This window comes from Cherax quadricarinatus, chromosome 98 (genome assembly GCF_038502225.1).
Source record: "Cherax quadricarinatus isolate ZL_2023a chromosome 98, ASM3850222v1, whole genome shotgun sequence".
Classification (NCBI taxonomy): domain Eukaryota; kingdom Metazoa; phylum Arthropoda; class Malacostraca; order Decapoda; family Parastacidae; genus Cherax; species Cherax quadricarinatus.
In genome coordinates this window covers 1,075,301-1,100,910 of record NC_091389.1, presented here as the reverse complement: position 1 = coordinate 1,100,910, position 25,610 = coordinate 1,075,301, and the positions used below count along the sequence as shown (strand labels likewise).

At 38.2% G+C, this 25,610-nt stretch overlaps 1 protein-coding gene across 16 annotated transcripts in view; it reads left to right on the top strand.

Annotated features, from left to right (window-relative positions):
- The window catches only part of LOC128702516 (nucleolar transcription factor 1-A), a 664,841-nt gene that overhangs the window by 608,308 nt on the left and 30,923 nt on the right, over positions 1-25,610 (top strand). For 7 of the 16 annotated variants that reach the window (XM_070105242.1, XM_070105238.1, XM_070105244.1 and 4 more), the window contains 4 exons: positions 10,499-10,592; positions 11,730-11,816; positions 14,021-14,241; positions 22,784-22,958. In XM_070105242.1, the coding sequence (XP_069961343.1) occupies positions 10,526-10,592; positions 11,730-11,816; positions 14,021-14,241; positions 22,784-22,958 (550 nt within the window). In that variant the 5' untranslated portion in view covers positions 10,499-10,525. The other 9 variants (XM_070105248.1, XM_070105241.1, XM_070105247.1 and 6 more) reach the window with 9 other exon arrangements.

Sequence of the window (25,610 nt, the reverse complement as noted above, 5' to 3'; positions counted from 1 at the left end):
ACACACACACACACACACACACACACACACACACTTTAGTTTAATATCTTTATGCACCCCATACCCATCCTGTGGGCGGTAGTCAAAAGATTACAAAGGTACATAATGGGTCCAGTGACTGGACCCCAAAGTTATGATAGCTGAACTAGTTACAAAGGTAATGAACTCCAGGTAATGAACATCAGTTTACTAAGAAATACACCCAAACAAACGCGATTTTCGCGATTTTTTTTTTTTTTTTTTTTTGAGACGGGGGCCGGCCGGCGCTCCCGGCCGATATCTCGGAAGTAACTTATTCACCTAAGGTCCGAAGTGCTTCCTTTATTACTTAATTAAATGGAATAATATTCACAGACATTGTAGAATAATGATTTCTCTTATTTTGACCGTTGAGTTTTTGGAAATATTCCTAATACTTTGGGAGTTATGTGGGAGTAATGGGCAGATTTTTTTGCAATATTCCAGAACTAACAAACTTTATTTTTTTGTGAAATAACGGTAAGGTATTTTAGAGGAAATCTATCGGTCAAAATAAGTATTAGTATTGTACTCTCGGCACCAAGTGTCCAAACATTACGTAGCACCATATAAAAATGAAATCAACCCCAAGGGCATTTTCAGTAAATCAGTCTTTTCTCAGTTGTTGTTTGAGGTATATTTTTGATAAATATTTTCAATAAAGAGTGAGAACACTTTGTATTGTGTACCAAAACTGGAGAAAATCGGACGGTAAATAAACGAGTTAGGAATTTTGCCCTACAGCCCCCTTCAAGCTGGCACTGGACAAGCACCTAAAGTCGGTACCTGACCAGCCGGGCTGTGGGTCGTACATTGGTTTGCGTGCAGCCAGCAGTAACAGCCTGGTTGATCAGGCTCTGATCCACCAGGAGGCCTGGTCACAGACCGGGCCTCGGGGGCGTTGACCCCCGGAACTCTCTCCAGGTAAACTCCAGGTAATACTGTCACAATGAACCTTACTGCCTATAAGTAAATTCACAGATCTAAATGGATTGTGAAAACGTGCAATTGCATTAAGTTTAATAACCTGCATGAACTGTATCACTGTAACAAGAGCATTTCACCCCTCCATGGATGTGTTCATTTAATATCACATACCTGCAAGTGCCTCCCAAGAAGCTCATTGCTAGTAATCCCTTCCTTAAATCACTTGTTAAAGCAACTGCTTTGTGACATGTCAAGATATCTTATTAATGAAATAAGATACCAGATATACTAAGCAAATTTCCTAAATTTGCTTGTAGCAGATAAGTGAACTACAGGTATGTAGATATAAATCCATATGTATTCATGTTAACTCCTTGGGGCCTAGTTCCAAGGCCTTTTGTGTATCCATATGCTCTTGCGCTACCCTCCACAGGATGAATATGGGGTGCACAATAAACTAGCCACTTCGGTGGCAAAATCTAAAAAATCTAAAGGGCCCGGGTTCGATTCCCGGCGGGTGGAAGCATTTCGACACGTTTCCTTACGCCTGTTGTCCTGTTCACCAGCAGCAAATAGGTACCTGGGTGTTAGTCGACTGGTGTGGGTGGCATCCTGGGGGACAAGATTTGAGGACCACAATGGAAATAAGTTACAGTCCTCGATGACGCACTGACTTTCTTGGGTTATTCTGGGTGGCTAATCCTCCCGGGTTTAAAAATCCGAACGAAATCTTGTATCTACGCATCCACAACTCTGTTAAAAAACCAGTACTTATCTATGTCCTTTCTAAATCTAAATTTATCCAACGTTTCAGCCTGTATAAGTGTACTGGGAAGTAAATAGTGTGCTGAAAATATCTGGCCTAGACAGGACTCGCAGCAATGGTTTTAAGTTGGAAAAATTCAGATTCAGGAAGGATATAGGAAAGTACTGGTTTGGTAATAGAGTTGTGGATGAGTGGAACAAACTCCCCAGTACAGTTATAGAGGCCAGAACGTTGTGTAGCTTTAAAAATAGGTTGGATAAATATGTGAAAATTTGTGTGGACTGCCTCCAAGTGAGTCACCTACCCTGGCAAACTCTGTTGACACAGAGCTCTGAGGTGGGTACCTCAGCCTCACAAGTGGCTTATAGGACAGATTTTCACAAATGATTGGTGTTGCAAGAAACTCGCCTGCATGCACGTATAAAGGACTAACTTACTTGGTGTTGCAGCATATATCCTGATCTTCAACTTCCCTAAGCTTAGCCTTAGCTTCTTTGGACTTCCCCTCAGAAACCACGTGCAACCGGGAGCCTTAATTCTGGGCATGCACTGCCTGCTGCACACTGGGCCCACAGATCAAACTCACTCACAATTCTCCCCAGACACTGGCCAGAAATCTACGAGATAAAGTGGAGGTCTTGTCTTACTGTATGGGCCTGACGGAGGTCATCTACGGTACACCGAGGTGCCTCTACCAGATTTCCCCAGGTCTCGAATGTGAAGACACATGGGGGGCACCGTCTGCTGACCACGGCACGTCTTGTCCAGTTGGTGTCTGTCTTAAGAAGAACGCTATTGTGTCTTTGAGACCCGCGCCTCGTCATTCAAGCTAGGGCTGCCAGTTCTCCCTAGCTAACTTAACCTAGTGTTTGCCTACATTATTGGCCTATTACTACCTATGTTAAGGTCTTAGGTCTACATTATTATTATCTACAGCTGCCTTAGTAAACCTAATATTAATATACTAACAGTAAAACTACCTACTCCTTCCCTGAAGGGTAAATCTATAAATTAAATAAGCTTACCAACCACGCCAACTCGGGGAGAAAGCTTTTGTTTGGGTGGGTTTAAGGGCCACCCAGCTCAGATGTTCCATTACGGCTATGCTGGGACCCCTTCGTACGCTGTATCTGTCCTGTGGAACTTTAGGGACCAAATAAATTTCCACAAAATACATGAGTGGGTGTGGGTGGGTGTGAGTTTGACCTGACTAGCTTGTGCTACTAGGTCAGTTGCCGCGTTCCTCCCTTAAGTCAATGTGACCTGACCTGACTAGGTTGGAGCATTGGCTTAAGCCGGTAGGAGACTTGGACCTGCCTCGCATGGGCCAGTAGGCCTGCTGCAGTGTTCCTTCGTTCTTATGTTCTTCTTCTTCTTATGTTCTTACCCAATACTTTCTTATATCCTTCCTAAATCTTAATTTTATTATGTATAATGTGCTAAAATATAACATTATAAGTTATTTAACTACTTGTTAAATATTGCTAAACCACTACTACCTCTGTTAATATATAAAAAACAAAGTTTAGAACCAACAATGATATATATGTCAAGTATTAAGTAGTCACCATCATAATAACTTTTTTCGTACTTATCAAATTAATATTGTAATTACACATTGTAAAATATTCAAGGAAATAAACTCCTTAATTCTTAATTAAGGTCCTTGTAATATCTTTGTATATTTGGCGGTGAATATATAGAATATATGTAAAATATTCCAAAGTTTTTTATTTTTATTCATATTTTTAATTTAGTTTATTTTGTTTATTAGTTTTTTTCAAATAATTTAAGTAATATGAGTTGTAAATATTTATAGTTATGGTCGCTTCAGTTCTGCCAACCACCTGGTATGTAGAAACTAATTATGGAAAATATTTCTTGTATTTCCTTCAAATGGATAATTTAAAATCATTTCGGACTTAAGCAAGCAGTTTATTAATATCAAAAATATTTATTATTACTTATTATTGGTTAAATATATTGAATGTTAGGCAGTGGAACGATGTATATTGGGTGAGCAGGTTGGTAATGTTCGGCCGGGCGGGTTGGAAGGGTTGGTAACACTGTTGTGTTGTATATGAAGAGTTAACATTATTGTTGTTGACGTTAATTTATTAACTTCAGAAGTTGGTAAGTTAATTTGTTAACTTCAGAAGTTGGTAAGTTAATTTATTAACTTCAGAAGTTGGTAAGTTAATTTATTAACTTCAGAAGTTGGTAAGTTAATTTATTAACTTCAGAAGTTGGTAAGTTAATTTGTTAACTTCAGTAGTTGGTAAGTTAATTTGTTAACTTCAGTAGTTGGTAAGTTAATTTGTTAACTTCAGTAGTTGGTAAGTTAATTTGTTAACTTCAGTAGTTGGTAAGTTAATTTGTTAACTTCAGTAGTTGGTAAGTTAATTTGTTAACTTCAGTAGTTGGTAAGTTAATTTGTTAACTTCAGTAGTTGGTAAGTTAATTTGTTAACTTCAGTAGTTGGTAAGTTAATTTGTTAACTTCAGTAGTTGGTAAGTTAATTTATTAACTTCAGTAGTTGGTAAGTTAATTTGTTAACTTCAGAAGTTGGTAAGTTAATTTATTAACTTCAGTAGTTGGTAAGTTAATTTGTTAACTTCAGAAGTTGGTAAGTTAATTTGTTAACTTCAGAAGTTGGTAAGTTAATTTGTTAACTTCAGAAGTTGGTAAGAGTTCAAACAGTAATGTTTGGAGGTGGTAAAGTAGTTTGTCAACATTATTAGTGTTCCTCTTAACTGACTTAACTGACCAGCTGCTAAAAAGATTTAAAGCAAACAGACAGGATATTGCAGCACTAAATGAATTCCAAAGGTGAGGAACAGAGTAGAGACTTATAAAAGGAGCAAAGGCAAAGCACTACTGCTCAAAAATTGAAGAATATAAGCATAACCCCAGAAAGCTCTGGCAACAACTAAAACAGTTGGGATATAGCCATAAGCCAGTAGATAGGTCTAACATAGTACTCACTATCGATAATGAGGTATGCCACGAAACATCTAAGGTGGCAAATTGCTTTAATTCATACTACACATCTGTTGCATCAACACTAGTAAGTAAACTACCAGCTGCATCAAATACCTTTAACACAGACTCTGATAAGTTTCAAACATACTATACCAATAAAGGGGTAACCCCAAACAGTTGTCAACTAGTAAGAGTATCTCATGACTTTATTCAAAAAGAACTAAGCAGGTTAAACCCAACTAAGAGCACAGGCCCTGATAACATCCCGTCTAAGTTCCTAAAAGATGGTGCTTTTGAACTGTCAATCCCTATTGCTCACATAATAAATCTATCAGTCACCACTAATACCGTACCGGAGGGGTTCAAGGAGGCCAGAGTTACTCCTATCAAGAAAAATAATAGGTCTGATGTAAGCAACTATAGGCCTGTTAGTATACTCAGTATAATATCTAAAATTCTAGAGAGGGCGGTGTATTCTCAAGTAGTTAAGTACCTTAATGACAACAACATTCTCCATAGCTATCAATCTGGCTTTAGAAGATCCTACTCAACCGATACCTCCCTTATTAATCTGATGGATTACCTGAGAACTGAAATGTCAAAAGGGAACCTCATAGGTATGGTAACCTTAGACCTGCAAAAGGCCTTCGATACTGTCAACCACAATATATTATGTAAGAAACTTCAAGCTATCGGTATAGGTTCTGTAGACTGGTTTAAGTCCTACCTTAGTAACAGGAGACAAATAGTCAAAATCAACAAAACAGAATCAGAACCCCTGCCGATAACATGTGGAGTTCCCCAAGGTAGTATTCTGGGTCCCTTACTATTCTTATGTCAATGATATGCCTATCAGTGTCAAGTGCAAACTCCTACTGTATGCAGATGACAGTGCTCTGTCATCTGCATACAGGTAAAGACCCACAAGATATTGCTAATGTTTTAACACTGGAACTGGAGTCCTGCAGCAAATGGTTAGTAGACAACAAACTATCATTACACCTCGGGAAAACTGAAGCCATTCTCTTTGGTACGAAACATAAACTGAGAAGGGTAAATAATTTTAATGTTCAGTGTAATGGGGAGTCCATCACTTTGGTTTCATCAGTTAAATATCTGGGAATCCCCTTTGACCCATGCATGTCAGGAGAATTGATAGGGAACAGTGTAGTAAAGAAAGCGAATGCCAGACTGAAGTTCCTGTATAGACAAGCACAGTGTCTACCTACTGAGGCTCGCAGGACCCTATGTCTAGCCCTTATACAATGCCATATGGATTACGCTTGCTCTTCTTGGTACTCTGCCTTGACAAAAAAACTGAAAGACTGCAAATCACCCAGAACAAAATCGTAAGATTGATCCTGGGGCTGGGACCAAGAGAACATGTAGGCCAGGATGAATTACAGCAGTTGGATATGCTGAATGTTGAAGACAGAGTAAAACAACTGAAGCTAAATCATGTCTATAAAATTGCTCACGAACAGTGTCCAGAATATCTTGCTGTCAATTTTGTCAAGGTTGGGAACCAAAGCAATCATAGTACTAGGGGGAGAGAGCACAACTTTGTAGTACCCACTGTCAGTGGCCAGGCTTCAAACACCTTTTATTGTACAGCAATAAAGGAATGGAACAGACTACCCACAAATGTCAAGGCCAGTCACAGCTTGAACCAGTTCAAGAAGACTGCCAAAAAGTGTCTGATGAATGAAGCAACAGAAAGGGAGGGGAATGATTTTCTATTTTTTAGCTAAAATACGTGTAAATTTTACCTTATCCCTAGTAATGACCCTCGTATTGTAGATAGTCTTAATGACCCTCGGGTAGTAGATAGTCTTAATGACCCTCGTATTGTAGATAGTCTTAATGACCCTCGTATTGTAGATAGTCTTAATGACCCTCGTGTAGTAGATAGTCTTTTTAGTATGATAATAAGATGTTATCTTCATTATAGAATAATAAGAAAATATTATAACCTTTATATTATAATAATAAGGTAAAAGGACCCCAATGGAAATAAGTCACTCTGTCTGACTTTTTTGGGTTATCCTGGGTTCTCTACACATATGCTGCTATGTATGATAATTCTATGTAACTGTATTGTGTATACCTGAATAAATTTACTTACTTACTTACTTACTTACTAAACTTTATGTAATAACTGTAAGAATAATTTACTTACTTACTTACTTACTTACTTACTTACTTACTAAACTTTATGTAATAACTGTAAGAATAATTTACCTTCCTCAGCTTCCTCGGATCAAACTTCACATCTAAACTTTATGTAATAACTGTAAGAATAATTTACCTTCCTCAGCTTCCTCGGATCAAACTTCACATCTAAACTTTATGTAATAACTGTAAGAATAATTTACCTTCCTCAGCTTCCTCGGATCAAACTTCACTTTTAGACTCCCTGGCGATGTAAGTTTGTTATTCTGGTACAAATATACATAAATTATCACATGTATGTAGCTTAGCTAAGCTAAATCCCTGGCAAAAACAGCCAGAGTGGAATAATGTCCCATTGTAGTTGTTTGTGAAGGAAGGTTCTTGTTGTAGGTGAAACAAATGGACCTAACATTTAGTTGGGATTTTTAACCCGGGAGGGTTAGCCACCAGGCCACTTACACTCTCATACACTCATACACTCTCATACACTCACACTCATACACTCTCATACACTCTCATACACTCTCATACACTCGCATACACTCTCATACACTCTCATACACTCTCATACACTCTCATACACTCTCATACACTCTCATACACTCTCATACACTCTCATACTCTCATACACTCATACACTCATACACTCTCATACACTCTCATACACTCTCATACACACTCATACACTCTCATACACTCTCATTCACTCTCATTCACTCTCATACTCTCTCATACTCTCATACACTCATACACTCATACACTCTCATACACTCATACTCTCTCATACTCTCATACACTCTCATACTCTCATACACTCATACACTCATACACTCTCATACACTCTTATACACTCTCATACACTCTCATACACACTCATACACACTCATACACTCTCATACACTCTCATACACTCTCATACACTCTCATACACACACATACACTCTCATACACTCTCATACACTCACGCTCTCATACACTTAATGGCAATGTAAAGCATTTTAGACTTGCCATTGTTTGCAAGACTTATTATACTTGTATTATACTTGTATTAACTGCATAGAAATACTGTTTTATTTAGGTGAGAAGTGCATTGTGTGAAGGTTTATGTTGCAGTTTGCAGTTGTTTCAACTACAGTGGACCCCCGCATAGCGAACGCCTTGCATAGCGAACAATCCGCATAGCGAACGCTTTGTTCGCTAAAATTTTGCCCCGCATAGTGGACAAAAACCCGCTCAGCGACCTTCGTCCGAGACGCGTCCAATGTGCGGCCTCAGCCAGCCTCACATGTGCCGCCCGTCCCATTGTTTACCAGCCAGCCTCCGCGGTAACATTCAAGCATACACTCGGAATATTTCGTATTATTACAGTGTTTTCGGTGCTGTTTCTGGAAAATAAGTGACCATGGGCCCCAAGAAAGCTTCTAGTGCCAACCCTGTGGTAAAAAGGGTGAGAATTAGTATGGAAATTAAGAAAGATTTTGAAGGGTTTGGGGCTAACCCTGAGAAGCCTATGCCAGTTGTGGAATCCATTGTGCCTACTTCAAAAATTAAGGAAATGTGTGCACAGTGGGTTGAACTGCAAACCTTTATGGATGAAAATCACCCTGACACAGCTGTTGCAAGCCGTGCTGGTGACTATTTCAATGACAATGTTGTGGCCCATTTTAGACAAATCGTAAAGGAACGGGAGGTACAGAGCTCTATGGACAGATTTGTTGTGCGACAGAGGTCCAGTGACTCTCAAGCTGGTCCTAGTGGCATTAAAAGAAGAAGGGAAGTAACCCCGGAAAAGGACTTGCTACCTCAAGTCCTAATGGAAGGGGATTCCCCTTCTAAACACTAACACTCTCTCTCCCCTCCTCCCATCCCATCAATCATCACCAGATCTTCAATAAAAGTAAGTGTCATGTAATTGTGCATGCCTTTTTCAGTTTGTGTGTACTAAAATTAACATTTTTTTGTGGTAAAAAAAATTTTTTTTCATACTTTTGGGTGTCTTGCACGGATTAATTTTATTTCCATTATTTCTTATGGGGAAAATTAATTCGCATAGCGAACATTTCGCATAACGACCAGCCCTCTTGCACGGATTAAGTTCGCTATGCGGGGGTCCACTGTATATCTATGTCCTTCTGGGTACCAGTGAAGGAGTCAGTGAAAGTATTTTCTGTCAGGTCTCACTACCTTCTTCAGTCTTAAATAATTTAACTTTTAACAGTAGTTTTTCTAGTACATTTTGTAGAAATTACCCTAGGATAACCTGTTAAAGTACTTAAGATAATGTTTATTAACTACCCTAGGATAACCTGTTGAAGTACTTAAGATAATGTTTATTAACTACCCTAGGATAACCTGTTAAAGTACTTAAGATAATGTTTATTAACTACCCTAGGATAACCTGTTGAAGTACTTAAGATAATGTTTATTAACTACCCTAGGATAACCTGTTAAAGTACTTAAGATAATGTTTATTAACTACCCTAGGATAACCTGTTAAAGTACTTAAGATAATGTTTATTAACTACCCTAGGATAACCTGTTAAAGTACTTAAGATAATGTTTATTAACTACCCTAGGATAACCTGTTAAAGTACTTAAGATAATGTTTATTAACTACCCTAGGATAACCTGTTAAAGTACTTAAGATAATGTTTATTAACTACCCTAGGATAACCTGTTAAAGTACTTAAGATAATGTTTATTAACTACCCTAGGATAACCTGTTAAAGTACTTAAGATAATGTTTATTAACTACCCTAGGATAACCTGTTAAAGTACTTAAGATAATGTTTATTAACTACCCTAGGATAACCTGTTGAAGTACTTAAGATAATGTTTATTAACTACCCTAGGATAACCTGTTAAAGTACTTAAGATAATGTTTATTAACTACCCTAGGATAACCTGTTGAAGTACTTAAGATAATGTTTATTAACTACCCTAGGATAACCTGTTAAAGTACTTAAGATAATGTTTATTAACTACCCTAGGATAACCTGTTAAAGTACTTAAGATAATGTTTATTAACTACCCTAGGATAACCTGTTAAAGTACTTAAGATAATGTTTATTAACTACCCTAGGATAACCTGTTAAAGTACTTAAGATAATGTTTATTAACTACCCTAGGATAACCTGTTAAAGTACTTAAGATAATGTTTATTAACTACCCTAGGATAACCTGTTAAAGTACTTAAGATAATGTTTATTAACTACCCTAGGATAACCTGTTAAAGTACTTAAGATAATGTTTATTAACTACCCTAGGATAACCTGTTAAAGTACTTAAGATAATGTTTATTAACTACCCTAGGATAACCTGTTAAAGTACTTAAGATAATGTTTATTAACTACCCTAGGATAACCTGTTAAAGTACTTAAGATAATGTTTATTAACTACCCTAGGATAACCTGTTAAAGTACTTAAGATAATGTTTATTAACTACCCTAGGATAACCTGTTAAAGTACTTAAGATAATGTTTATTAACTACCCTAGGATAACCTGTTAAAGTACTTAAGATAATGTTTATTAACTACCCTAGGATAACCTGTTAAAGTACTTAAGATAATGTTTATTAACTACCCTAGGATAACCTGTTAAAGTACTTAAGATAATGTTTATTAACTTTACAGAACTGAAATTGTGTTGAAGCCAGAATAATGGTCAAGTTTCTTTCTCAAGTGGACAGTGAGGCCTCAGTAACTCCCATGTTAGACATTTTGAAGGGTAAGTTTATCCATCAGAGGAATACCATGCACTCTTAATATAATATAATATAATAGTGGTACCCCGAGTTTCGTACATAATTCATTCCAGAACAGTTTTAAAGTGCCATTACGAAACGAATTTGTTCCCATAAGGAATGTAAATTATATTAGTCCGTTTCAGACCCCCAAAAACACTTGCAAAAGCACTTACAATAATACACTTACATAATTGTTAGAGTTGGAAGCAGTATGAAACTTGGGGTACCACTGTAATCCTTTATTGTATTGTCAATAAAGAATTCCATTAATACATTTATCTTGCCATATAGTCAATATTTTATTCCATTTCTCTCCTGTTTTCTGATATTGTTTCAAAACTTCTCCAGGTTGGCCTACAGTAATATTTTGGTATTGCAGTTAAGCAGTTCAGTTATTCTTGGAATCATTTTCTTACTGCTGAATGATTTGCAATAATGAATTGGCAGTATTACTCCAAACTGGAATCTGAAGGAATATGCAGAAGAGCTGTCTGCTCAAAATTATTTTGAAGGCATATTAAGATATTCAAGCAGACAAATATACTGGCAGATGTTTGACAGATTTCACCCTTAACCCTCATGGTGTTAAATGTGAGCAATGTAACATTTATGAAGGGATTCAGGGAAACTAGCAGCCTGGACTCCAGTCCTGGAGATTGGAAGTACAGTAGAGTGTTTGCACTCAGGAGGGATGTTAATGTTGCAGTTTTATAACTGTAGTGTAAGCACACCTCTGGCAAGACAGTGATGGAGTGATGAAAGCTTTTATTTTTTTGGGCCTCAATACCTTGGTGGTAGACGGCCAATATGTTAAAAAAAAAAATAAATAAAAAATATCGTGAGTCTAATATGAGTATATGCTAAACAACTGTCAATGAATAAGTAAATAAATAATTACTGTAACTATAAATACTTTATTGAAAGTAAATAAATGAATAAGTTACAAACTTTGTGCTGGGTAACTATCTTGTGCTTCATCTCCAAAGTAATTAATTGCTTTTGAACCATCATAAAGCCAAAGTATTGTAAATCAAACCAACGCGAGTCGAGGAGCACCTGTATGTTAGTTGTTCAACGTTATAATCGGCTGCAATGAAGATTTCATACATTTATTTCAGAAAAGAAGAAAAAGAAAAAGGTGAAGGAAGTTGAAGAATCAGAATACACAACCTATGAAAACCTACAACCTGAAGAACCTGAGGAGTGTAAGTAGATTTTATTTAGAAGCAGCAAAAAATATTTTGTGAATTTTGAAGTCCTGTATCATGAGGCCTCACTAGTGAAGTATAGAGCTGTAAAATAACTTTTGGACTTCTGTTACTAATACTTCTTGAGATAAATCAAAGTAATGTTAGCCTAAAGTTGGATAAATTTAGATTTAGAAAGGACATACGTAAGTACTGGTTCTCTAACAGTCATGGATGTGTGGAGCAATCTTCCCAGTAGGGTGATACAAGCTAAGCCCTTGGGTAGCTTTAACCCTTAAACGCTCGAAACAGATCAAAGTTCAAATTCGTAGTGCTACAAAAGTAGATCTACTTTTTTTTACATACTTCCAAATATAACAAAAATGTAGATTAAAACTTTTTACACATTTTCAAATGTAAAACAAAAAAAATCTACATTTTTTTATATGCTTTCAGATGTTGAAAAAATGAATATACATTTAAACCGTTTAAGGGTTAAAAAGATTGGACAAATATATGAGTGAGAGGGGCTGGGTTTAACTGGTGTCATTGGGTACGAGAGTTAATTCTTGGGTAGCTTTGGGTAGAGGACGTTTTGATAAGGACCTGCCTTGCATGGGCCAGTAGGCCTTCTGCAGTGTTCCTCCATTCTTGTTTTGATACGGTACTGTTAAATATAAAGGTTTGATAAAAAAACCATCATACTGGTTTATAGATTGTTTGCATTGCCAATTAGTCTGCTGTAAAATTTTTAATTAGTTCCTAAATGCCCACTTTGTAAGTGCAGATCACTTAAAGAGGTAGTGTCTTGATACCAGTGAAACACTCTTGATTCAAGAAATTAAAATACCCTCCCTTTCTTGGAATTTAATGTCTGCCATCACCAAGGTGCTGTGTGACCCTTAATATGGTGGTCGTGCATAAGAGAAGTTGGTGCAAAATGATTCTTTTTTAACCCTTTCAGGGATCAGGAGCTCTATGGTCAAACTTGCTCTCATGGTTGGAAAAATTTAAGAAAAAATACTTTCTTGTGAAATGGTGAATTGTTTTCTGAAGATAATAAAACAGTGCCAATTTTGATGGAAAACTGACAAAATTATGCCTTTTGCAAATTTTGCTGTTTCGGCGACACTTGCACAGTGGCAGTTTTGCTCACTCGAGTCCATTTTTTGGGCCAATTACACTATTCCAGTCTATCAGATTCTTAACTGTTTTGCTAGAATGCCTTCCATTCTATCAACTGTAAAAGAAACCACCCATTCAACTATTTAAACTATGCAATAGTCACTTGGCAAATTTCACAAAAATTTCAAGAGATACCAATTTTAAAAAGGGGTCCAGAATAAACATTGCAAACATTCCTAGCACTAAAATAACATTTCCTCTTCATTAGTTAGGTCCCCAGAGGCCTCTCTGATAGTACATGTGAATTCCATTTAGAATTTTTATTCACACAAAATAGAAAATTTACTGTTAGATTAGTGCATTATTGTAATAACTGTATAAGTAATGTCAGTGCAATCCTAAAAGCATATTAGACTGGACAGATGGACACAGTGGACAAATGATGTCATTTGTGTACTCTGGAACATCAGCAAAAATAGAACATTCTGCTATTTTTACCTCAATTTCAAGCCTCTTTTAGTCTTGAAACTGATCAGAATCATGTTTCTGTGATTTCTTCCATTCTATCAAATGAGACCAAGAAACTGATAATACAACCATAAAAACCACATGAAAATATATTGCAAAATCACTGCTTTAAACCAAAAAATTTTTTTGCCCATAGTGCACTGCTTGCTGCAGGAATTTTTTTATATTGTGCACACTTGTTACATAGACCCATTCTCTCATACCTAGGCCCAAATTTACTACTCGCAGCTTATCTGAGTGAGCTAAACTCGTGGCGTAGAACTACGGGACCAGCCTGGACTTCAATGGCATAGAACACTGGAACCCACCCTCAAAGCAGTTAAAAATTAAGTTTTTCTGAATAACTCTTAATTTCACAATGCTGTTGAAAATAAATTATAGCAAATTATTTAACAAAGCATCAGTATCATTACCCCATGTTGCATAGCCTTTTTAGGGATTAAAATGTATTATCCAAATAGTTCTTTTTATAATCTCTTAATAGAGATTCTGTTGTGTAGCAATTTTGAGAATTTACTTTTAAGAAGCAATGCACAATTTCTACACTTTCATGCAAATTTTATTTTCAGTATTGCCAAAAAAGAAGAAAAAGAAGAAAAGGAAGCATGAAGAAAACTGGGAGACGACTAACTTAAGCATGGACAACCAAGAGGATGTTGAAGCAGAGAACCAGATAATGGAAACAGCGGTGAAAGAAAAGACGAAGAAAAAGAAGAAACACAGGTTAGAAAATGAGGTACAAGAAGAAAATGCTGGATTTATAAAACCTGAAGAATGTAAAGAAAAGATGGTGAGTACTGCCAGTTTATAATACTCAATTATGGATTAAGAAAAAGGTCTCGGCTATAACATTTGTGTAGCCCATTACAGAAGGGCCTTGCTTATACAGTAGGTTTAGATTCCAGGCTACTGCTGTAAAGTGAAACACCTTTTTTTTTTCTCTTAAATGCATGTAAAAGCCTGAGAACATGTTTACACTGAGCAGTAGTTAGGCCTAAAAAATGCATATACAGTATACCTGGAGTTTACCTGGAGAGAGTTCCGGGGGTCAACGCCCCCGCGGCCCGGTCTGAGACCAGGCCTCCTGGTGGATCAGAGCCTGATCAACCAGGCTGTTGCTGCTGGCTGCACGCAAACCAACATACGAGCCACATTACTGTTTTTTTAAACAAGTCGGCCGTCTCCCACCAAGGCAGGGTGTCCCAAAAGAAAATCACCAAAAAGAAAATACTTTCATTATTTAACACTTTTGCCTCACGCTCACACATAATCACTGTTTTTGCAGAGGTGCTCAGAATACAACAGTTTAAAGTATATACATACAAAGATTCACAACTTATCCCTCCAATCTGCCATATCCCAAACCCCTCCTGTAAATTGCAGACATTGTACTTCCCATTTCCAGGGCTAGTCTGGCTATATAAAATAACCGGTTTACCCGAATCCCTTCACTAAATATTACCCTGCTCACACTCCAACAGCTTGTCAGGTCCCAAATACCATTCGTCTCCATTCACTCCTATCTAACAAGCTCAAGCACGCTTGCTGGAAGTCCAAGCCCCTCACCCACAAAACCTCCTTTACCCCCTCCCTCCAACCTTTCCGAGGACAACCCCTACCCCACATTCCTTCCCCTACAGATTTATACGCTCTCCAAGTTATTCTACTTTCATCCATTCTCTCTAAATGACCAAACCACCTCAACCCCTCTTCAGCCCTCTGACTAATACTTTTATTAACTCCACACCTTCTTCTAATTTCCACACTCCAAATTTTCTGCATATTTACACCACACATTGCCCTTAGAGAGGACATCTCCACTGCCTCCAACTGCCTCCTGACTGCAGCATTTACAACCAAAGCTTCACACCCATATAAGAGTTGTACAAGAATGGTATACAATTCTGACAAGATGAAATTAAGACATGTGCAACATCTGGGTATCTTCATTGTAGACTTTTCGCCATCCAGTAGCTTTATCAACACAAATTCCAGGACTTAACTAGAAGACAATAGAACTATATACAGAAGATGAGGTAATCAGTCCCTTAACCTTGACGTTAGTATGTGAGCGCCAGGCTCCTTGCTTCTGCTTCAGAATCTCCACGACTACGGTGCTCTTCACACCTACGCCAAGGTTGAGGGACTGATTATCTCATCTGTATATAGTCCTATTGTCTTCTAGTTATGTCCTGGAATTTGTATTGATAAAGCCACTGGATGGCAAAATGTCTTCAACAAAGATACCCAGATGTTGCACATGTCTTAATTTCACCATATAAGAGTGTTGGTACCACTATACTTTCATACATTCCCTTCTTTGCCTCCATAACACTTTATTTTATTTTTTATTATCACACTGGCCGATTCCCACCAAGGCAGGGTGGCCCGGAAAAGAAAAACTTTCATCATCATTCACTCCATCACTGTTTTTAAACTGCAACATTAACACCCCTCCTTCATAGTGCATGCACTGTGCTTCCCATCTCCAGGATTCAAGTTCAACCTGCCGGTTTCCCTGAACCCCTTCATAAATGTTACTTTGCTCACACTCCAACAGTACGTCAAGTATTAGAAACGATTTGTCTCCATTCACTCCTATCAAACACGTTCACGCATGCCTGCTGGAAGTCCAAGCCTCTCGCACACAAAACCTCCTTTACCCCCTCCCTCCAACCTTTCCTAGGCCAACCCCTACCCTGCCTTCCTTCCACTACAGACTGATACACTCTTGAAGTCACTCTGTTTTGCTCCATTCTTTCTACATGTCCGAACCACCTCAACAACACTTCCTCAGCCCTCTGGACAACATTTTTGGTAATCCTGCACCTCCTCCTAACTTCCAAACTATGAATTCTCTGCATTATGTTCACACCACACCTTGCCCTCAGACATGATATCTCCACTGCCTCCAGCCTTCTCCTCGCTGCAACATTCATCACACATGCTTCTCACCCATATAAGAGCGTTGGTAAAACTATACTCTCATACATTCCCCTCTTTGCCTCCAAGGACAAAGTTCTTTGTCTCCACAGACTCCTAATTGCACCACTCACTCTTTTCCCCTCATCAATTCTATGATTCACCTCATGTTTCATAGACCCATCCGCTGACACGTCCACTCCCAAATATCTGAATACATTCACCTTCTCCATACTCTCTCCCTCCAATCTGATATCCAATCTTTCGTCACCTAATCTTTTTGTTATCCTCATAACCTTACTCTTTCCTGTATTCACTTTTAATTTTCTTCTTTTGCACACCCTACCAAATTGATCCACCAATCTCTGCAACTTCTCTTCAGAATCTCCCAAGAGCACAGTGTCATCAGCAAAGAGCAACTGTGCCAACTCCCACTTTGTGTGATTCTTTATCTTTTAACTCCACACCTTTTGCCAAGACCCTCGCATTTACTTCTCTTACAACCCCATCTAAAAATATATTAAACAACCACGGTGACATCACACATCCTCTTCTAAGGCCTACTTTTACTGGGAAATAATTTCCCTCTTTCCTACATACTCTAACTTGAGCCTCACTATCCTTGTAAAAACTCTTCACTGCTTTCAGTAACCTACCTCCTACACCATACACCTGCAACATCTGCCACATTGCCCCCCTATCCACCCTGTCATACGCCTTTTCCAAATCCATAAATGCCACAAAGACCTCTTTAGCCTTATCTAAATACTGTTCACTTATATGTTTCACTGTAAACACCTGGTTCACACACCCCCTACCTTTCCTAAAGCCTCCTTGTTCATCTGCTGTCCTATTCTCCGTCTTATTCTTAATTCTTTCAATAATAACTCTACCATACATTTTACCAGGTATACTCAACAGACTTATCCCCTTATCCCTAGGTACCTTACCCTCTTCTATACATTTATTAAATAATTGCACCAACCACTCCAAAACTATATCCCCACCTGCTTTTAACCCTTTGAGGGTTTTCGTCGTACTAGTACGTCTTACGCGTAGGGGTTTTTGACGTACTAGTACTCATAAATTCTAGCGACCTCAAATCTAGTGGGAGAAAGCTGGTAGGCCTTCATATGAAAGAATGGGTCTATGTGGTCAGTGTGCACAGTCTAAAAAAAATCCTGCAGCACACAGTGCATAATGAGAAAAAAAAAACTTTTTCCATTTTTTTTTAATAAATCAGCGACTTTGCAGTGTATTTTCGTATGGTATTTATTGTTGTATTCTAGTTTTCTTGGTCTCATTTTATAGAATGGAAGACATATTACTGAAATTGAGATGATTTTGACTGGTTTTACAATGAAAGGTGCCTTGAAATTGAGCTCAAAGTAGCAGAAATGTTCGATTTTTACCAAACTTCAAAAGTAAACAAATCGTGCCAAGCGTGCAATACACGTCAACTGGTGAGTCTAATATTCTTTCACAAGTGCACCAATAATATTTATACCATTTTTTACACTAATGCAGTAGTCTGCATAACAGTAAATCTTATATTTTTTGTGAGAATAAAAATTCAAAGTGGAAAGCAAAAGAATATAAGAGGGGCCTTGAGACGTGACTAATGACTAGAGGAAATGTCATTTTAGTGCCAGGAATGTCTTTCTTGTTTATTCTGGACCCTACTCCGAAATTGGCATCTTTTGAAATTTGTGTGAAATTGGCAAAATTGCTAAATTCTGACCACTGTACTGGATAGTTGAATTTATAAATGGGTGGTTTCTTGCACCCATTCGATAGAAAAAATGGAGTTCTAGCGAAATATTCATGTTTTTTGTCGACTAGTACAGTGAAATTGGCCGAAAATGGGGCTCAAAGTGGGCAAAATCGCCGATCCGTAAACATCGCCGAGACCGCTAACTTTGCGAGAGCATAATTCCGTAAGTTTTCTATCAAATTTCAAACTTTTGGTGTCGTTATGATCGGGAAAAGATTCTCTGTCTTTTCATAAGAGAAAATAATTTTTTTTTTTTTTTAAATTTGGCCGACCCTGAGAACGAGTTTCGGAGAGGGCCTGTCGACCCTCAAAGGGTTAACATTTCTATCTTTATCCCATCAATCCCGGCTGCCTTACCCCCTTTCATTTTACCTACTGCCTCACGAACTTCCCCCAAACTCACAACTGGCTCTTCCTCACTCCTACAAGATATTATTCCTCCTTGCCCTATACACGAAATGACAGCTTCCCTATCTTCATCAACATTTAACAATTCCTCAAAATATTCCCTCCATCTTCCCAATACCTCTAACTCTCCATTTAATAACTCTCCTCTTCTATTTTTAACTGACAAATCCATTTGTTCTCTAGGCTTCCTTAACTTGTTAATCTCACTCCAAAACTTTTTCTTATTTTCAACAAAATTTGTTGATAGCATCTCACCCAGTCTCTCATTTGCTCTCTTTTTACATTGCTTCACCACTCTCTTAACCTCTCTTTTTTTCTCCATATACTCTTCTCTCCTTGCATCACTTCTACTTTGTAAAAACTTCTCATATGCTAACTTTTTCTCCCTTACTGCTCTCTTTACATCATCATTCCACCAATCGCTCCTCTTCCCTCCCACACCCACTTTCCTGTAACCACAAACTTCTGCTGAACACTCTAACACTACATTTTTAAACCTACCCCATACCTCTTCGACCCCATTGCCTATGCTCTCATTAGCCCATCTATCCTCCAATAGCTGTTTATATCTTACCCTAACTGCCTCCTCTTTTAGTTTATAAACCTTCACCTCTCTCTTCCCTGATGCTTCTATTCTCCTTGTATCCCATCTTCCTTTTACTCTCAGTGTAGCTACAACTAGAGAGTGATCTGATATATCTGTGGCCCCTCTATAAACATGTACATTCTGAAGTCTACTCAACAGTCTTTTATCTACCAATACATAATCCAACAAACTACTGTCATTTCGCCCTACATCATATCTTGTATATTTATTTATCCTCTTTTTCTTAAAATATGTATTGCCTATAACTAAACCCCTTTCTATACAAAGTTCAATCAAAGGGCTCCCATTATCATTTACACCTGGCACCCGAAATTACCTACCACACCCTCTCTAAAAAGTTTTTCCTACTTTAGCATTCAGGTCCCCTACCACAATTACTCTCTCACTTGGTTCAAAGGCTCCTATACATTCACTTAACATCTCCCAAAATCTCTCTCTCTCCTCTACATTCCTCTCTTCTCCAGGTGCATACACGCTTATTATGACCCACTTTTCACATCCAACCTTTACTTTAATCCACATAATTCTTGAATTTACACATTCATATTCTCTTTTCTCCTTCCATAACTGATCCTTCAACATTACTGCTTCCCCTTCCTTTGCTCTAACTCTCTCAGATACTCCAGATTTAATCCCATTTATTTCCCTCCACCGAAACTCCCCTACCCTCTTCAGCTTTGTTTCGCTTAGGGCCAGGACATCCAACGTCTTTTCATTTATAACATCAGCAATCATCTGTTTCTTGTCATCCGCACTACATCCACGCACATTCAAGCATCCCAGTTTTATAAAGTTTTTCTTCTCTTTTTTAGTAAATATCTACAGGAGAAGGGGTTACTAGCCCATTGCTCCCGGTATTTTAGTCGCCTCATACAACACGCATGGCTTACGGAGGAAAGATTCTTTTCCACTTCCCCATGGACAATAGAAGAAATAAAGAAGAACAAGAGCTATTTAGAAAAAGGAGAAAAACCTAGATGTATGTATATATATATATATATGCATGTGCGTGTCTGTGAAGTGTGACCAAAGTGTAAGTAGGAGTAGCAAGATATCCCTGTTATCTAGCGTGTTATAAGACAGGAAAAGAAACCAGCAATCCTACCATCATGCAAAACAGTTACAGGTTTCTGTTTCACAGTCATCTGGCAGGACGGTAGTACTTCCCTGGGTGGTTGCTGTCTACCAACCTACTACCTACTACATTTTGTCTCCACATATACCTCAATGCACCACTCACCTTGTTTCCTTCATAAATTCTATGATTTAACCTCATCTTTCATAAATCCAGCCACTGACACGTCAACTCCCAAATATCTGAAAACATTCACTTCCATACTCCTCCTTAGTTTGATATCCAATTTTTCTTTAAATAATTTATTACCCTCTTCACCCTACTCTTTTTCTATGTTCACTTTCAACTTTCTACCTTTACACACCCAAATTCGTCCACTAACCTTTGCAAATTTTCTTTAGAATCCCCCATAAGCACAGTATCATCAGCAAAGTAACTGTCACTTCCCATTTTGCATTTGATTCCCCATAATTTAATTCCACCCCTCTCCCGAACACCCTATCACTTACTTTTACAACCCCATCTATAAATATATTAAACAACCATGGTGACATTACACATCCCTGTCTAAGACTTAAGACCTCTCTTCTACACACCCTAACCTCAGTCTCACTATCCTCATAAAAACTTTACAGCATTTAGTAACTTACCACCTATTCCATATACTTGCAACATCTTCCACTTTGCTCCCCTATCCACTATCATGCCTTTTCTAAATCCACAAATGCAATCAAAACTTCCCTAACTTTATCTACTGTTCACATATATGATTCAATGTAATCACTTGATCTACACATCCCCTAACCACTCTAAAACCTCCTTGCTCATCCGCAATTCTACATTCTGTCTTGCCTCTAATTCTTTCAATAATAACCCTACCATATACTTTTCCTGGTATATTTAGTAAACTTATTCCTCTATAATTTCTACAATCTCTTTTGTCCCCCTCCCTTTATATAAAGGGACTATACATGCTCTCTGCCAATCCCTAGGTACCTTCCCCTCTTTCAACAATACCAACCACTCCAACACAATATCCCCCCCGTGCTTTTAACATTTGTCATGATCCTGTCAGTTACAGATGCTTTACCCCCTTTCATTCTGTGTAATGCCTCGTGCACCTCCACCACACTCACGTCCTACTATTCTTTACTCCTAAATGATGGTATACTTCCCTGGCCAGTGCATAAAATTACTGCCTCCCTTTCTTCATAGACATTTAAAAGTTCCTCAAAATATTCTCGTCATCTACCCAATACCTCCATCTCTCCATCTACTAACTCCCCTACTGTTTTTAACTGACAAATCCATTCATTCCCTAGGCTTTCTTAGCTTGTTTAACTCACCCCAAAATTTTTTCTTATTCTCATTAAAATTTCTTGAGTGTCTCCCACTCTATCATCTGCTCTCCTTTTGCACTCGCCACAGCAACCACCCAGGGAGGTACAACAGTCCTGCCAAGTGAATGTAAAACAAAAGCCTGTAATGTTTTAAATGATGGTATGATTGCTGGTGTCTTTTGTCTGTCTCATAAATATGCAAGATTACAGGTATGTCTTGCTACTCCTACTTACACTTGGGTCACACTTCACATACATGGACATGTTTATTTATACACATTCATCTGAGTTTTTTTTTATTTTATCTTAATAGATCTTTTTCTTATTACTTTTCCCTTTATATCCATGGGTAAGTGGAATAAGAATCTTTCCTCCGTAAGCCATGCATGTTGTAAAAGTCAACTAAAATTCCGGGAACAATGGGCTAGTAACCCCTTTTCCTGTAATTATTACTAAAAAGAATAAGTGAAACACATTACCTGCCTTAAAATATTTTCGTCCTCAGTTTATCGTGAGTGGTGAATATATTTATTATAGGAAGTCTGAATAAATGAAATGAGTATAATTAAAAACTGCTGCATTGGCAAAACATTGTAAAATGAAGTGCTGTAAAGTGGGGCCCTCCTGTACACTGAAAATAATGAATTTTCAACATTTTGGTATAAAATAAGAAATGTGGGATGGAGGGTATCATGCTAGTGAAGGTTCATGATACACAGAACTGTTTACCTTCTTTCTTTTCATAAATATTGATACTGTTGGAATGTTTGGCAGTGAATACATACACAACTAATGAGACACTTTATTGTTGCCGTTTTGTTCTCCATGAGTTTTGTCCGGCTAATAGGCTTGATAATGCTCCTGGAGAGTGGAATGTAGCCGTCATAAAATGTTTTAACCTATCACAATGTGGGTAATTTTCTAACATTATAATAACTGGCAAGAATAAGATTCAGTAGGACTGACATTATAACAAACTAAATGCTGAAGGTAGGCCACACAGAGCATAGCTTGGTTTTAATAATCTTTCATGGGAGGTCCCTTGCTCTTGATTCAAGAAATTGGAGCCACACTTTCCTTACATTACACGTGGGTGCTTCCTAGGCACTGTAATCCCAGCAGGTAGTCTAGTGCTTCCTCAAGAATATAATGATAATCTGTTAAAGTGGTTAATGGCCAATTATTTACACAGTATTTGTTTTGCAGCAATCGGAAGTTTCTCTGCCCCAGACCCCAGAGACAACTCGTGTTGCAACTCCAAAAAAGCGTCCACTTGACCAAGAAAGTACATCAAAAAAGAAGAAATGCAGAAGTCTTGATTTATCAAATGAGCAAATGAACATAGAGCCTGAAGAGGATGCTGGGAAGGATGAGATTTTGGGTATGTTCATAAAGAAGTCTTAAATGCAGACCTGTGCAGTAATGTTTATATATTATATATATATATATATATATATATATATATATATATATATATATATATATATATATATATATTTTTTTTATTATCACACTGGCCGATTCCCACCAAGGCAGGGTGGCCCGAAAAAGAAAAACTTTCACCATCATTCACTCCATCACTGTCTTGCCAGAAGGGTGCTTTACACTACAGTTTTTAAACTGCAAAATTAACACCCCTCCTTCAGAGTGCAGGCACTGTACTTCCCATCTCCAGGACTCAAGTCCGGCCTGCCGGTTTCCCTGAATCCCTTCATAAATGTTACTTTGCTCACACTCCAACAGCACGTCAAGTATTAAAAACCATTTGTCTCCATTCACTCCTATCAAACACGCTCATGCATGCCTGCTGGAAGTCCAAGCCCCTCGCACACAAAACCTCCTTTACCCCCTCCCTCCAACCTTTCCTAGGCCGACCCCTACCCCGCCTTCCTTCCACTACAGACTGATACACTCTTGAAGTCATTCTGTTTCACTCCATTCTCTCTACATGTCCGAACCACCTCAACAACCCTTCCTCAGCCCTCTGGACAACAGTTTTGGTAATCCCGCACCTCCTCCTAACTTCCAAACTACGAATTCTCTGCATTATATTCACACCACACATTGCCCTCAGACATGACATCTCCACTGCCTCCAGCCTTCTCCTCGCTGCAACATTCATCACCCACGCTTCACACCCATATAAGAGTGTTGGTAAAACTATACTCTCATACATTCCCCTCTTTGCCTCCAAGGACAAAGTTCTTTGTCTCCACAGACTCCTAAGTGCACCACTCACTCTTTTTCCCTCATCAATTCTATGATTCACCTCATCTTTCATAGACCCATCCGCTGATACGTCCACTCCCAAATATCTGAATACATTCACCTCCTCCATACTCTCTCCCTCCAATCTGATATTCAATCTTTCATCACCTAATCTTTTTGTTATCCTCATAACCTTACTCTTTCCTGTATTCACCTTTAATTTTCTTCTTTTGCACACCCTACCAAATTCATCCACCAATCTCTGCAACTTCTCTTCAGAATCTCCCAAGAGCACAGTGTCATCAGCAAAGAGCAGCTGTGACAACTCCCACTTTGTGTGTGATTCTTTATCTTTTAACTCCACGCCTCTTGCCAAGACCCTCGCATTTACTTCTCTTACAACCCCATCTATAAATATATTAAACAACCACGGTGACATCACACATCCTTGTCTAAGGCCTACTTTTACTGGGAAAAAATTTCCCTCTTTCCTACATACTCTAACTTGAGCCTCACTATCCTCGTAAAAACTCTTCACTGCTTTCAGTAACCTACCTCCTACACCATACACTTGCAACATCTGCCACATTGCCCCCCTATCCACTCTGTCATACGCCTTTTCCAAATCCATAAATGCCACAAAGACCTCTTTAGCCTTATCTAAATACTGTTCACTTATATGTTTCACTGTAAACACCTGGTCCACACACCCCCTACCTTTCCTAAAGCCTCCTTGTTCATCTGCTATCCTATTGTCCGTCTTACTCTTAATTCTTTCAATTATAACTCTACCATACACTTTACCAGGTACACTCAACAGACTTATCCCCCTATAATTTTTGCACTCTCTTTTATCCCCTTTGCCTTTATACAAAGGAACTATGCATGCTCTCTGCCAATCCCTAGGTACCTTACCCTCTTCCATACATTTATTAAATAATTGCACCAACCACTCCAAAACTATATCCCCACCTGCTTTTAACATTTCTATCTTTATCCCATCAATCCCGGCTGCCTTACCCCCTTTCATTTTACCTACTGCCTCACGAACTTCCCCCACACTCACAACTGGCTCTTCCTCACTCCTACAAGATGTTATTCCTCCTTGCCCTATACACGAAATCACAGCTTCCCTATCTTCATCAACATTTAACAATTCCTCAAAATATTCCCTCCATCTTCCCAATACCTCTAACTCTCCATTTAATAACTCTCCTCTCCTATTTTTAACTGACAAATCCATTTGTTCTCTAGGCTTTCTTAACTTATTAATCTCACTCCAAAACTTTTTCTTATTTTCAACAAAATTTGTTGATAACATCTCACCCACTCTCTCATTTGCTCTCTTTTTACATTGCTTCACCACTCTCTTAACCTCTCTCTTTTTCTCCATATACTCTTCCCTCCTTGCATCACTTCTACTTTGTAAAAACTTCTCATATGCTAACTTTTTCTCCCTTACTACTCTCTTTACATCATCATTCCACCAATCGCTCCTCTTCCCTCCTGCACCCACTTTCCTGTAACCACAAACTTCTGCTGAACACTCTAACACTACATTTTTAATCCTACCCCACACCTCTTCGACCCCATTGCCTATGCTCTCATTTGTCCATCTATCCTCCAATAGCTGTTTATATCTTACCCTAACTGCCTCCTCTTTTAGTTTATAAACCTTCACCTCTCTCTTCCCTGATGCTTCTATTCTCCTTGTATCCCATCTACCTTTTACTCTCAGTGTAGCTACAACTAGAAAGTGATCTGATATATCTGTGGCCCCTCTATAAACATGTACATCCTGAAGTCTACTCAGCAGTCTTTTATC